Genomic DNA, 15,893 nt, shown 5'->3' on the forward strand with positions numbered 1-15,893 from the left:
ATTATTTTAAACAAAAGGAGCAAATTATGCTATTGTCTTCATTGGAGAAACTAGCAGTAAAATTCTGATCCTTTTAGCATCACTTTGCGTGCATACACACACATGCACATGCATACAGAGGAATATACATATACTAAAAGGTCTTGTGCGCTGGAGTTAGTGGACCAGGTTTGCTTTTCAAAAAAATTCTGAGGAGATAAAGAGTACCTTGCTCTCCGTTACAGTTAGCATATCAAAATGTCCTGTATGGAGGGTTATAAGATAGCAATAGCCTTATATACAGCTTCATAGTGCTTTACAGCCCTCTTGAAGTAGTTTACAGAGTTGGCATATGGCCCCCAACGATCTTGGGGTCTCATTTTACCAACCTCAGGAGGATGGAAGACTGAGTCTACAGTTTGTCAGGATCAAACTCTTGCTAGTGGGCAGAGTCAGCCTGCAGTACATCATTCTATCCACTGCAGCACCAGGGCTCTGTCATGTTATAAATGGAGAAATAAATAGGATAGTAAGGATAATACTTAGGATAATAAGATATTATTACCTGGCAGAGAATACTCTAGGCACTGAATGTGTCTTACATTAGGACATGCTTACAGTTGCTCTGAGTTACGTCGTATTTAGGTACGAATACAATTCATATAGTCCTTGACTTACAACAGTTCATTTAGTGACTGTTGAAAGTTACAATAGCATCAAAAAAAGAACCTACAACTGTAATATGCTTTGTGCATCAAAACCTAAGAATAACTTAATTTTTGTTTCTGAAAATAGTTTAGAAATAGTTAAGTTGCCTTTGTTAATTTGCACTAGAAAATCAGTGGTGACATCAGAATTCTATTTATACATTTACAATTTGAATTTATAGTAATTAATCGATAGGAAAGTTCTCAATGTTTAGCTTGAATATTCAGATTAGAGGAAACAGTCCTATATCTTAACAGTAATGAGGCACCTTGACCACATATGTTCAAGGACAGCAAATCATTGTTTTCCAGAGACATCAAATTCCTCACTTGAAATTTGTAAGATTGGACTTTACAGCTTAATTTTGGAAGAATTCTGTGATTTGGAGCACTACAGGCAGAATGCAAAGCTTCAGGCAAAGATTGATAAATAATTAAAAACACAGTATTTTATGGAACTAAAATGAGTATTTTATGGAATTAAAAAGAATCAGGGTTAAAGTCTTACCTACATGAAGCCACGTGAGCACAAAAAGGGAATGGACAAGTTCCATTAAATTTTTCAGGAATGCTCAAATTATTTGAGGTTTGTGTTGTCCTTCCCAGCCTTTTCATAGCCAAATGCTGAATGTTATTACTATATATAATATGTTCTGTTTTTATCATTTTCTTAAGCTGGCTGAATAAGTCATTAGAAATCTTTCACCTCTTCCTTCCCCCCAAGTAAAAGGGGTTCTCCATGCTGGTGTATCGTATATCCAGTATTAGAGACCAGGAATCAGATCCAGACTACTGTGGCGGCTTCTCTTGTGCCTGGAAGCAGCAAATGGGAACTGAAGAGGCCATCCATGGAGCAACATCTTCAAGACCTACCTGAGAAGATTTAAGCGGTGGGCTGCACCAGATATTGGGGAATGGAGTGTACCAGCTGCAGAATCACACACAAATCTGCACTGGGGGTGGGCGGGAAAGAAAAGTGTGTAGATTTATTCTTATCCCACAGGCCAACAACTGAGGTTTTGAATACTCCAGGAAGCCATATAGTCTTTTACCCCAGGCCACCTTCAGCCCAAGATGCACCAATTGAGTGTTTTGTAATTGGTGTGGTCTTGAATGGTTCATTTGGAAAACCAGGCTTTCTTTCCTACGGTTTAGTAAGGCACTGATGATACGTTCGGTAAAAGTCATTGCAAGTTCTTGCATTCTTCCAGTTGACATGAAAACAGGTACTTCTGCTGTAGGAAATGTGGACATATTGTATAAGCAATAACTTATATCTAATTTGATAGGCAAGTGCATCCACCTCTCTATAGCTCCCTGTTGGGGGAGAAGGCTGAGTCCCTTTGGGTGAAGTATAGAGTAGTTGATGCCTTTTTTAGTAGCAATGCATTGATACCGAAACATGGAATCAACCCTGAATGTATGTAATGGCAAACATTTAATTCATTATTTAAGTTTTTAATGTTTGTAGCTGCCCAATTCAACCAAATGGTTCTATTTGTTCAAACTAGAGACCAAAAACAACCGAAGCTGACCTGAATCAAGAATGAACATGAGTGGTGTGGAACTAGGCAAATGCTCCTACATACATCTTTTTCATTGTGCTTTTTATAAAGAGATATGGGCATGAATCTGCCAATCTCTTGTCAAATATTGTGCCTGATAACTTGGGTTTCAAACAGATGTTTCAAGTTGGATCAGAGCTGGAGAGTGGATATAGTCAAGTGCTACCTTAAAAGGCACAAACCGTAGCAGTATCTTCCTCCAACCTCTGACATCTGCAGGTGTGAGTGACATCTGCAGAAACTCAATGTTAGGCTTGCAAGAGATATCCTTTTCAAGTATGCTGATATAGGAATTGGGCTCTGCAGTATGATGTGCATCTTCTAATACAGTGCCCATGCAGGTGCAGTATGAAAAGCTGTTTGGTAAGTAAATTTGTAGAGCGTCTACACTGTTTGTTTGACTAAGGTTGTTTTTCAGGTAAATAGAAGTGCATGGAACAGGCTTCCTGTTGTGAGTAAAATACCCCTTCGGCCAAAGTTCAAGCTGCTCATTTTGGGTGGGTTTTAAAGTCTCTTGGTCCCCAAAGTTTATTCACTCCTCTAGGAATCTATTTCATTCCGTGTGTGTACAGATCATCAAAAAATACTGTGTTAAATTAGAACAGTACAATTTTATAATTCTATAACTTGTCAGTACATAAATAAAAAAAAATTGTGGGAAGTCTACTGTTAACCACATTTAATTAAACACATTCATGCTCTTAGGGGCCAGAACAAAAGAGGAAAATTTCAACTTCAAAACATAGCAGCATGGCAAAAGAGCATTCTGTTCAGAATCGGCACTTGAAGGGGGCTATGCGTGCATCTGTGTGTAGTTCATTAGCTTAGCCACCATTCCAGTATTTCTTCCCCAGAAGATAATGGCACAGTCCAAAACTGATGGCTTGGCTCACTTTTGACAGGAGAGTTGGGTCGGAATTCAGAATTCTCAGCACTGTGAGCTGTTTGCATGTAGCAGAATTGGTATAAGGCCTCTAGAGGTTTTAGTCTGCTGCAGGTTTCTCCATATACTCCCAGCTTTACAGAATGGATACCTGGGGATTAAAAAATATTACATGAGATTCCCATGAACCAGCCACTATGGAAATCCTTAGAACATTGAATGTTATTTATTAAATGTATTTGCCGCCCATTTTGCCACCAGAACATTGCAGATCATTTCAGATGGATAAATAGCATACATCTTTCCCCAGAAACCAACCTAATAAGTCAATTGTTGTGCAAAATCTCAGTCACCCTTTGTAAAGCTGACAACCAAACCCCCTGAAAATAGATGAGAAGCAATCTCAAGTCCTCTTTCCAATATTGCCAAATCCCTTTGTTTGTGGTTTCCTTTCAGAACTACTTTGGAAGGTTCGATGTTCTGAATTGTAGGATCTCATTGAACTTTCCCAGTGCAGTGTCTGTCCTACCATACTCTTGGTCCTCGCCTTTCATTTCACCTTTTTGTTGTTGCTGGGTTTCATATTATGTACAAAGCCCTTGTAACAAAGCAGTTCGGTGTGCTGATCAATAAGATATCACCAGGTCTGCTGCTAATATATATTTTATTGAAGAGGACAAAATGGCAGAATTCAAATAGGCCCAACTTGTGTACAAACAATTCCTATATAGTGGTAGATTAATGGCCGTCATTGTCAATGAGACACTTTCCCCCCCTCGTTTTGTTGCCATGATTCCATCTGAAACAAAAAACTAAGGCTACACACACCGTACAGTAAATTGAAAGTTCCTTGCTGTGGCTTAGCTAACGTGTGAATCCAAGTAGTATGGTTCATAAGGCATGGTTTTTGACAATAGTCTGTGGCTTATCCACTCCCAAACTAGCTATTTTGATTTCCTTTCTCAGAATGGTAGTAGTGTCTGCTGCACTTATTTGGAAGTTTGTTTTTTTATTGTTTCAAAATATATATATATATATAACCATGTTCAAATATAAGCTTAAATAAGATGATCACAATTCCATGTGAAGCCCCAAAATGCTTAACCTCTGCTGTCCCGATGATGCTTCACCTTGGATAGGTTAGGCGTTTTAAGTGCGAATTTTTTGAAATGGGAAAAGGTACAAAATTAGGAGCAATTTGTAGCAATAAGGAAGTACCATCTGCATTTTAGCACGTCACCGAGGGATAAAATCTTAAGGTAACTCACTGTGGGAGTGGTACCCAGATTCTGCCCTTTGTAAAAAAAAAAAAATCAAAAACATTTAATTTTAACATTAACTCAGCCTTAAAACAGTATATAAGAAATTTTTCTTTAGTAAATCTGGGAGTGATTTGGATAGGATGTAGCTTAGATACAAAGGCTGCCTTTATACTTCTCAAAATGGGCATAATTTGTTACAATACCTTCAGTTGTTGCCTCAGGTTGTCACAGACCAATCATTAGCCATTTTATGCAGAGGTAGCAGTTGTAACACCCACCCACAAACCAGGTCTGGCCTTTAATCCTTCACCATCTTGTGGACTGTCTCCATGGATTGTGCGCAGATCTGCCTCAGCATGAGATACCATGTTACTCCTATGTCTTCAGCATGTAAATAAGAAGCCATGGTTTTCTGTCCATGGGATGAGATGAAACTTCTAGGATTCGGATTTGCCACTTCAGGAAAAGGGATCTCATTGCAAGGAATCAAACCTAAGAATGAGCTGCCGCATTCGTACCTCGCTCTCTATCCCCCAAAATCTGCAAATCCATGGGCCTGCTTATTAAGAAGGAAAGGAAGTTAAAAGGAAGGTATCTCCCCTTCAAAGGTCAATACTGGGTCTTCAAATATTTTCCAAGCATTCCATACTGTCAAGTTCAATGTAGCAGCCATACCGAGTGGAATTAATCACGGAATAGGATTGTTTTGCCCTGCTTTGCCGCTTAAAGCCAATTAGCTTGTCTGGGCCAGGCAAGAAGATGCTTTGAATTGGTGGTAGGCTGTCTGCCGTCCCTTTTGGTTTTAAGCTCTACGGTGACCACCCAGCCTCTTTCTGTGGCTGGAATATCGCACAAGGTGATGTCACAAAATGAGAATTATGAACAAATATCGGAAGTTCCAGAACTGAAGTGTCAGTTGAAGTTGATGATCTCTCTCTCTCCCCTCTTCTAAATCATTCTCAGCTTTGGGGGCACTTTCACGGTGTGTCAATTAGGACATGACAATTCTTGTGCTAATTATTCTGGCTGGGGAAAGAGCATATTTCTCTAAAGTGCAACTGGATGAATAAATCTCCCATCTGCCGAAGCTTAATTGTGCCCCAGAGTTATAACATAATCCACACATCCCCATGAAAGGGGTGGACGCTTTCTGAAGTTGAAAAGCTTCATAGCTTGGGTTTTGTCAGGCTGTTCAGAGGGATGCAATTGCATGCTTGTAAAAGAATGGACTGGCAGCTGAAACGGCAACTCCACCCCTCCTCCCAGCTTAAATAAGCAGTGTGGTCAATCTAATGGGGTTTAAGAGGGCTGTTTCACTATAAGCGAAGCCCAAGTAATGCTATAGACCTGATAATTGAAGTGATCTCCAAAGAAAAAGCATGTCATTTATAGTTATCAAAAATTGAATTTAGCTCTAAGCATAAGAACGTTTGGCTACAGCACTCTTCTAAGTCTGCTGCTCAGCAGATCTGCTAAGATGATCATGTTACGGAGAAATTTATTTAGAGAGCTCTGTCAGCTCCATTTTAACTAGTCAGTTTGTACAGATCTTCAATTTTTCTGTGGAAAATGGCTTGCCTCTGAACTGACCATGATTGCCTGTGTCCCACCCAAGGATAAACCACCTCTTTTGCATTTTGCACTTCAGAGACTTAAAACTTTTCACGTTGACCAGACCTCTCCCTTTATCCTCACTGTGTATGGGATTTACCAATAGTAAATGCCAGAAGCAAATCTGCAGCTTTCCTTTCAGAGAAAAGCTAAGAGCAAAGGCTCCAAGAACTAAATTTTGACTGAGGGAGGGGACGCAGGGAGCCCAAATACTTTAGATTCTGGGTAGCATAACAGTGGCATCATCTAGTAGATTTTGAAAGCGCTCATTTTTATAAAAATTGAAACTCGCTACACTTTCCATCAAAGGGCAGATTTCAGTTTCAGGATGTTAGCCAAGAAACATTTAGGCCCCTTTGGCCTGTATACTTTAAATTTTATGGTATCAATTTACATTTGAAAAGACAAGTAGTAATAGTGACTTAGTATGACTTGGGTTATTGTGGAATCACATTTCCTTTCTCTCCAACCCCCTCGAATTTTCAATTTTGTGCAGCAGCTGCTTCAATTCACCACAATTTTCCTATGGCATAAATGCAGAAGTGTGATTTAAGTTTTCCTACGGTGAATAGTTCAAAATACACTACCTGCTTTTTTAAAAGTTGGGATGGCGGTTTTAGCTTGCTTTGTCTTTTGCCAAAGAGCAGGAAAACAAAAGGGTGAGTTTTGGGGAGTCTTACCTAGGCCTTCAGAGCTGTAACCGTAGTTAGAAAGTGGATAACACGGCAAACTGGTTAATCCAAAGCAGTAATAACAAAACTTCCAAACTCCCAGAGAAAGGGCATGAGAGTGCAGAAAGAGGCAAGGCTGTTGCAGTTCATTGGTTCCTAATCGTCCCTGGCATTGACAAACAGCAAGATGAACACAGCTACCAGTTTCCAGTTTATTCCTTTGCATTGTTCCTTTCCTGAATGTGCAAACCCTGGTCTTGGGGCAGCTGTGGCCTGCTTCCTGCAAGGAATGTCAGAAAAACAGTGATTCTCATCGGCTGCAATCCAGATGAAGCCAGCCCTCCTCCCCCTCAGTCCAGACTCGGGGAGGGCCCCTGGGCCTTAGTCTGGGACTTATTCAAACACGCTGGGAGGGTGAGACAGGGCCAAGAGCAAAACTAGATTCATATTAGCGTTAGTGTTACAATCCTTAACAGTTAAATAATTTTAGTTCCCCTTTCCCTGCTGTCACATTCAAAATTGCCCTTCACAGCCAATGCCTTTCCATGTTCTGTCTGCAGAGAGAGATGCAGCTATGCCTTTCAGAGCTAAAGGAATCATCTCCACTAAATGTTAGTGATGGAAAGGTTTCTTTTATCTCTTTTTAAAATCTACTCAGTTAATTTTCACTCATCTTGAAATGCAACTGACAAGACTTTCTGCATTGGATGCCATAAATGAACAACACATTTTCTGTCGTTGCTGGCCAAAGACGTTTGGCAGATGTTTGGAGAAAACCTTGGCTGTTAGCCAACCCCCCCCCTTCCGGTGTTAATTAAATACCAGCTTACTATAAGAGTGACGTTCTTTTATTCTTTGGATTTGTAGCATGTTTGCCTCTAAAATGCTAGCCACTACCATCCATGCCTGGACTTCTGAAGCCCTGAGCTTGAATGAGAGTCCATGCAACCTCATTTCTTTCAGTCAATGCAGTGTGACTCTCCTTTTTACAAGACTTTGGAAGAGCCCTTGAAAAGATTGCACTGTGGCTTTCAAACATCTTTCAAATGTGAAGAATTGAGATTTTGCTTCAAGAGTTCCTTCCAAAATGGAATTCCTCTCGGCAGGCAAATGGATGCTATCCCTCCCTCTCTTGGATCCCTGAAAGATTCAATACAAGTTCCCTAGCTGCTGTTTCTCCTTAAAGAGAAAAGCATTTTTTTAAAAAAGCCATCTCTGAAAGTTGACCACCCACTCTGTCGTTTATTCTTAGCGGGTGGAGGGGAATGGCCCTTTGTTTTATTCCTAGCAACTGTAAATGTCGTAAATGTCACCACTTTCATAATTTATTATTGGTTCAAATGCCAGATTGCCAAGTAGCTTTAACTTGTCTTGCCCCACTTTTTTTGTTGCTTGGATAGATTGGTCTGAATTGAAACAATCACGTTCATTTATCCTGGTTGAAGTTTTCCCTTGTGCTAGTCTTAGTCAGCTACCCGCCTGTGGCATCTTCTTGACCCTTGGGAGGTACAATCACCATTGGACTTCTTCGTGAGCTGTATCTCTATACATCCACCTTCGAGCCTCAGCTTCCTTTTCCCAATTGCTGGGTCAAGGCTGAAGACTGCAGCTGCTGCTTGTGCTCACCTCTGGGCTACAACTCTGCTATTCAGCTGGTCTTTCAAGAGCTGATCCCCATTTCCTGAAATGGAAGCACACACACACACACACATACACACACACAAAGGCTTGGATGCAATTTGAGATCTAATCTGCTCCTGGATGGGAAGTTTTTTTTTTTTTTTTTTTGGAAACGGGATGAGGGGTTTGCATATGAATACTGTTGCCTGGCTCTTTTTTTTTTTTTCCTCCTGGCCTGCTGTTATTTACAAGATGTTGACCTCCGATCTGAATTCCTGAGGGGGAGGAAGGGGGATCCTTGCCCTAGCACCATTGTTTCTGAGAGGTCGCCTCTCCTTTGGGTGGTGTAGAACGATGAGCAGCAGCAGAACCATCAAGATGAGCCCACGGGAGGGGTCAATCCTCACCGAATTTCATTCCTCCTGCTGAGATCCCTCTCCCGTTAAGATTGGGATCTTCCCTCCCGACATCGCATGCTTTTATTTACCTTAAAGTTCCTTGTTATTCTTAAAGCATTCTTGCCCAAACAGCATTTGTCACACGAGGGACTCTGCAGGTTCACACCTGCTTAGTTGCAATACTTTTGTATCTGGCGATTTCAGCCTCAAACTTTAATACATGCGGTACATGTATTTTGAGGAATTTCAAAGGAAACCACCTTCCAACTTTCTTGCGCATAATGCTCCACAGAGTTCTTGGAATTTATCCTATATGCTGATTGGAATCTGGGTTCGTATTTATAGGGGCAGCAACGGAACAATGGAAAGTTTCTGCTGAATGAATGAAAGCAACTGATGTTGACTGCCAGGGTTAGGAAGGAGAAAGAGTAATTCCCAAGGACAATTCTGGCAACTGCTAAGAAGGGGCCAATGCAAGTTCTGGGTGCCACTCCTGCCTGTTTTAAAACTAGATTTTAAAGAAGCCAAAACATGAATCCCTTTGATCAGTGTATTTAGAGTAAGGCAAAAATGTAAAATGACTTGCACTGTATCTCTCATATGATGTCCCTATTATTGTTTTATAAGTAGCCTCAACTAATTAGCAACAACTGGGTTTTCATTGAGAAATAAAAAGAACCAAAATCCACCAACTTCACAATTTTAATGGTTTAGTCAGGTATGTATTGTCAGTGCAATGTCAGGGTTTTTTTTTAAATTATTATTTAAACATCCAAGTAAAGAATAGATGCTAAACACAGCCTGGGTGCTAGAAATGTCCCCAGTATGACAATCTTTGGGCAGACTTTCTCAGAAAATAAAGGGTTGTGTTTCATTGGTGGCATAGCCACTTTGGAAAGCTTTTCCAGGGCTTGGTACTTGGTAAAGCACACTCAAAGGTGTTCTGCAACTCTGATCATCAGAAACAAAGGGTAAAGAACTAAAATAATTTGCTGCTACATATAAAGTAAAAATGCTAAGTGAGCTTAAACTTTTTAAATTATTCCATGTATGTAAAGTGCCAGTACTGCAAGCTACAATAATTAGCATCTTGACCCTGTATTCTTCAAAACAAAAAAGGGAGTATAAAAAATGCTAAAATGAAACCACTCCAATACATACTGTAATTTACCAGTGAACTTTGGTAATCAGAACTGGATTTATAGTGCCTGGTTTTTCTTGAATCGCTGTCCTGACAGATTTCCTGATGGGAGGCAGTCACCAGAGTGCTCATGGGATCTCTCGCCAAGCTGAACCTGGGGGGCTTCAGTAGAATTGCAAGGTGATCCTCTTGGCTGACTAAGCAGGACTGATGCTATTCTGTAGCAGAATGGAGTGAACCCATCACATCTCAGCCACATCCACAATGCTGTGAAGTGGCTGAGATGCATCAAGGGAGAGAAGATTTCATGTTTAACCATTGGTGATCACTACCATGCAGTATGCCCAAATCATTGTTTCCATTAAAGACTGGAAAGAGCTGCTGAGCCACAGTGGTTAGAGTGCAGTACTGCAGGCTACTTTCGCTACCTGCTGGCTGCCTGCAATTTTGGCAGTTGAAATCTCACCAGGCTCAAGGTTGACTCAGCCTTCCATCCTTCTGAAGTGGGTAAAATGAGGACCCAGATTGTTGGGGGCAATAGGCTGATTCTGTAAACTTGCTTAGAGGGGACTGTAAAGCGGTATATAAGTCTAAGTGCTATTGCTATCTATACTGGAGATAACTTTGAAGTGTCAGGGACCTGGAGAAGCTGGCAGTTAGGCATGCCTAAGAGTGGCCAGCAAAATTTCAGAATGAAATTTCAACTGATAACGCAGCTGGGTGAAGTTGGCTTGCATAGGCAAGCCTTTATCTATATGAAGGCAATACAAAAGTTTGACATTCGAACTTACATACCTGCAATTAAAAGTGAGGGGGAAAACCATACGCTCCACCCTATCTTGATTCTTAAGCCATGGAAACTGGCATGATACAATGCAGATTCATGACTTTGTGGCTTATTTGTGTTTTATATTTGCCAGGAGAATTAGCACAAAGGAATGAACATCTTAATTTGCATTACAGGGCTTTGTTTATGCCTCACAAAATATCAGAAACAGCTGGGCATATATGGCTGGTGCATCACCCAATTCCAAACCATACCATGAAAGCTTGTGCATTGTGTTAGGGAAAGGAAAAGACAAGCAACAATAACTGGCAGCTGGCTATAAAAATAAACCAGGATGAATTTGGCAGTTGGAAAACAAGTGTTCGATAATTTTCGGGAGTACAACTTCAGTGTCCTGTTTGCCCATCATGACTACGCATATTTATTAATAGTAAGCATGGTTTGGACATGTTTTATTATCCATGAACCAGTTAATTCATGACACAACACTTGTACCTCATTCAATTAAAAACAGTTGCCCAGTGGCTTATAAAGATTTGTAAGTCCACGCACAGATGATTTGACATGGGTGAACATTCATTAATGAGAATGTTCACCTTTAAGTCTAGTAGACCACAACAGCCAAGGCATAGCATGCTACATCAATTCTAGCATTTTTCCTGGAGTTAAAAATGCGTGCCTGAAATACTAATGCTGGTTGAGAATGATTATTTCAATTAATATATTAGTCCATAGCTGTACCATCTTTGATTTCTACTAACAATGGTTTCCTGGAGAGGTAACTATCATAAACTTTCATTCATTTTGGTGGCGTTTGGGTGGAGCAGTAAGATATGTGTAGGGCAGAAGTACATTGTATATAAATGCGGCAATTTCAACATGCTTAACTAATTTCTATTCCAAAGAGATCTAAGAGCTGATGACATTTTTTTTCTGAGTCAGGGTCTTATGTAGTATAATCTAGATGAAAATAACTCCCTGGACATTTATATTTGGCAAAGTAGTAGTGTTTTTGTAAGGAGGATTTTATATGAACGGCTTTGAACTGAAGTCCCAGTGTTTCGGGCTTGGCGGTGTGAATGGAAAAAGGACTGGGTATCCTTTTGCGTAGTAAACTCAAACCATTATTAAAAGCATTTATGTGCTAGCATGTTATGAAAATGATTGCACAGTCAATAAGTACTGTATATATCTACTTGAAAACCGATATAGCTAAGAAATACAATTGATAAATTATTGATAAATTATGAAACTACAGACCATTCATAATTATTTTCCAAATGGAGATCAATCTGTGAAACAGCCTATTTTAATCAGATTATAGAAATTGCAAACCAGGTTTGTGAATCCCGAAAAGTTTGAGCCTTCCTTGTTGCTCCCAACACTGAATGAATTTGGTCCCATTCTTTGTTTTCATCCTCCTCATCCAGACCTTTTCAAATTTAGTGGTTTTAATTGCTTTTCTAAGTTTATTATTTTTTTCTTATTAACCCCATTCAGTCACATACAAAGAATGAAATATGAAAAAATCAAATGCATTTATTGGAATGGGATTGCTTGATCCTACATAGCACAATATTTTCAAATCTGGAGAAAACTTTAAGATTTTCAGTTGCCTCTTTGTTGAATTGTAGCATGAATAAACAACTGCTCAAAAAACCAAGCTAGGATCTTTTTTTTAATTTTTTTTAAAGTATCTGTATGAAGTCCCCCCCCTCCCCCAAGTCACTGACAACAAATACTTTGAAGTAGACAAGAGATCTTGTGACTATAATGGATTCATTGCAAAAGACTTATCTAAAGCAAGGATGTTCAAACTTGGTAAGTTTAAGACTTGTGGACTTCAACTCCCAGAATTCCTAAGGAGGAATTCCAGGAGTTGAAGTCCACAAGTCTTAAAGCTGTCAAGTTTGAAGACCCCTGATCTAAAGTTACACTCTTGTATCAGATAAGAACATGAACATGCAGTTTATCCATTGAGGGATTTTTGTAATTGTCTTGCCATACTCGACTGTTATTTTATAAATTTTCTGTTGGTTAATGGAACTTAAAGAGTTAACACTTTAAAGAATTTTCAAGAAGACTTAACACAGATAATCAAAACTAATTTCACATTAGTTTGGTCAGGAATCTTTTGTCAATGAAGGTAGGAAAGCAGTTTTCTAATTTTGTACAGGCTCAGTCGTGCCTTATAAAGCAAACATAGTTTATGGAAAATATAAAATAAAGTGAATTGCCCTAATATGAGTATCTTTGGATTGAAACAGATTTTGAATACCTAGTTGTGCAAATTAATAGCATCATGAGCTTATCTCCTATCGACCTTGTCAGCTCGACAAATGATGCATGGTTTGTTCTACCTTGGATCTTGGTCAGCTTTTATAATAGTAAAGTTAAAGTTATGTATGTATTCCATCTCTCATTCAAGCAATTAGTCCATCAGATTTCTGCATTTTTAATCATTCTGTAATGCGTATTGTGGGCTGCGCATGATTGTAAATCTTCCAGTGAGCTGGGAATACAGCTGCTTTTTCATGCAGTGGGGTTCTACAGGGATCACATATAAACAGTCAACGTAATAGTCTGTCCTTAATGGCGTACTGTCTTTCCCTTTCTTCAGCTGATCGTGAGCAATTGATGGTACTTGTAATTTGCCATGTCCTTGCAAGTTTTCTATTATGATAGTAAAATTAATCTTTAATTATTTCAAGGTGATTGTTTAAGCATTTCAATTACTTAGACAATTGAGAGGGTCTATGTTTTATTCCCTCTGAGATCGGCCTGCATGTCTGGATTATGATGGCCATGTAAAAAGAAATTAAACTTTTTTTTTAACTATGGAAAGGAAAGGAAAGAAGGCCTGGGGGAATATAAGGTTATTTGTTTAACAACTTCCTTTGAATTTGAAGTCTTAATATCAAACTATGTGTGCAATCTTTGAAGATGGAGCCTCTTTTATGCTAAAATGAAAATATTTGTGATTGTATTTTGTCTCTTTTAATGTGGTCTTGCTATAAAATTATTCCCTTTCTGACTGATACATGATGTGGGTCATAATCCATTGTACCATGAAGTCAACCTCTATGTATTGAAGATCCCTTTACAGCCTAATAGATCTAAGTTTTCTTCCTTTTCCCTGAAATGCATGTGAGCTAAACAGCCAGATATTGTCACATTTTGCTTTCCAATCTATTTGCAAATGAAAAATAACTGTTTTTTTAAAAAACCCAACATATAATAGTACAGTTGGTGACCTGTTGTTCTGCGCCCAATAGTTCCATTTATTGTTCCTTTCATGTAGAACATTTCTTTTGTTCAGTAAAGGTAGTTCTCGCCCTACAACCGTTCCTTTAGTGACGGTATAACAGAACAGAAAAAAAGTGACTTATGACTGTTTTTCACACTTATGACCAATGTAGCATCCCCGTGGTCACATGATCAAAATTTGGGGGCTTGGCAACAGGCACTGTCTTGGAATCATGTGATCACCATTTGTGACTTTCCCAACTGGCTCCCAACGAGCAAAATCAAAGAGGGAAGTTAGATTCACTTAACAACTGCAGTGAATCGCTTAACAACTGTGGCAAAAAGGTTGTAAAATGGGGCAAAATTCATTTTTACAACTGCCTTGCTTATCAGTGGAAATGTTGGGGTCACTTGTGGCTGTAATTTAAGACCTACCTGTACAATCGGGAAAAGTCAAACTTTTTATCATTGATTTAATGAAGTCTCCTTCTCTTAACAAAAATCAATTTAAACCTTTCCTCAAATTTACGGAATCATTTCTGTCATGAAATCCTCCTGCTACTTAATGCATAGTAGTTTGAGTGTCGGGCAGCATCGAAGTTTAATAAATTACTAATTGCTATAATTGAGCTAGCATTTTTTGATGTTAACAGCACATAAAGAAGAGCGGAAGGTTGAGGATAAACCAGAAGAGTCTTCTATGACATTGAAGAAAACTGTTGGACCAACATTGGTGGTTGAGAAACACATTTCTTCCCAAACAAGAAGTGTGGCCCTGAAGAAGCCCTCACCATTTGCCAGTACTTCCCTTATGAAGACCCCAGTGAAACATTCAGTGGCAGGCTTTAAAGGGGTCATACCTAAGAAGTCTCCGCTTGCTACAGGTTCTCCTGCTTCAAGTGGCCTTTCGTCCTCAAGGCCACCTTTGTCCTCCTATGGAGCCCATCCCATACCTAAAAAACCAATCCCCACCTCTAGCACAGTGGCAGGCCTTAAGAAACCTGTGATGTCTTCCAGTGCTTCTTCAACCACCCCCTTGCCTCCGCAAGCCAAGCTACCTGCAAACGCCAGCCTGTCACAGCCTAATTCCCAGATTCGACAAAACATACGGAGGTCTCTTAAAGAAATTTTGTGGAAAAGGTAGGAACACTGTATATACACACCACCCTCCCTGAGGTAATGGCACCTTAAAAGCCTAATGTGTGATTCTCATTTATTACGATTTCCTTTTTTTTGCAAAATTAACTTTCAAGTTAGGTTTACAAATTCCATTAGTAGTATGCTCATTGATGGGCTCCTGTTGTGAAGGAAATACTTTAAAGGTTCATTTAAGGGTTTTTATTTCAGAACATTCTACAGAAAGGAAAGGCGATTTGGTTGATACTTAGCTACTCTAAATTGTCCTATGTTATTAGCAGCACTTTCATCAAGTATAAATTTACAGAGATGTATACATTTATAAGTTTACAACTTTACTTTTAAATCAAGTGTTTCTCAATGGTGGCAGCTTAAAGATTGAAGTCCACATATCTTCAAGCTGCCAACTGAGAAATGCTGTTTTAACTGATTTTGAAATGTGCCAGTGATGAAGGTTGGAAATCCCAATCAGAAAAGGGCCATTTCTCTCTTTAATTCCATGTTTTCTCCAGTTCTTGGTGCTCTCTAACCTTGTTGCTTGGTTGCTTGTTTTTTTAGCAAGCCAAATCCATAAATAGAAGCTTAGCATCCAGACATCAGCCACTGATAAACACATAAGAGATAAAACTACATTTATACACCATTCAAAGACAATGAAAAACCTAGGAAAGAAATAGATTACAGCCCATCCTTTCCAGCAGTACAGTTGTACTGTGGTTAAAGTGCAGTACTGCAGGCTAATTTGGCTGACTGCTGGCTGCCTGCAATTTGGCAGTTCAAATTTCACCAGGCTCAAAGTTGACTCAGCCTTCCATCCTTCCAAGGTGGGTAATAGGCTGACTCTGTAAACCACTTAGGGCTGGAAAGCACTGGAAAGCGGTATATA

The 15,893-nt window shown here is 39.4% G+C and overlaps 1 protein-coding gene across 7 annotated transcripts in view; it reads left to right on the forward strand.

Moving 5' to 3' along the window:
- DIDO1 (death inducer-obliterator 1) overlaps positions 1 to 15,893 on the forward strand; it is an 82,241-nt gene that overhangs the window by 47,697 nt on the left and 18,651 nt on the right. For all 7 annotated transcript variants that reach the window (XM_087928902.1, XM_026697375.2, XM_026697378.2 and 4 more), the window contains one exon: positions 14,524 to 15,010. In XM_087928902.1, coding sequence (XP_087785028.1) covers positions 14,524 to 15,010 — 487 coding nt within the window. The remainder of the gene's footprint in view (positions 1 to 14,523; positions 15,011 to 15,893) is intronic.

Source organism: Pseudonaja textilis, chromosome 3, assembly GCF_049901715.1.
Source record: "Pseudonaja textilis isolate UNSWEBS1 chromosome 3, rPseTex1.2, whole genome shotgun sequence".
NCBI classification, from domain to species: Eukaryota; Metazoa; Chordata; class Lepidosauria; order Squamata; family Elapidae; genus Pseudonaja; species Pseudonaja textilis.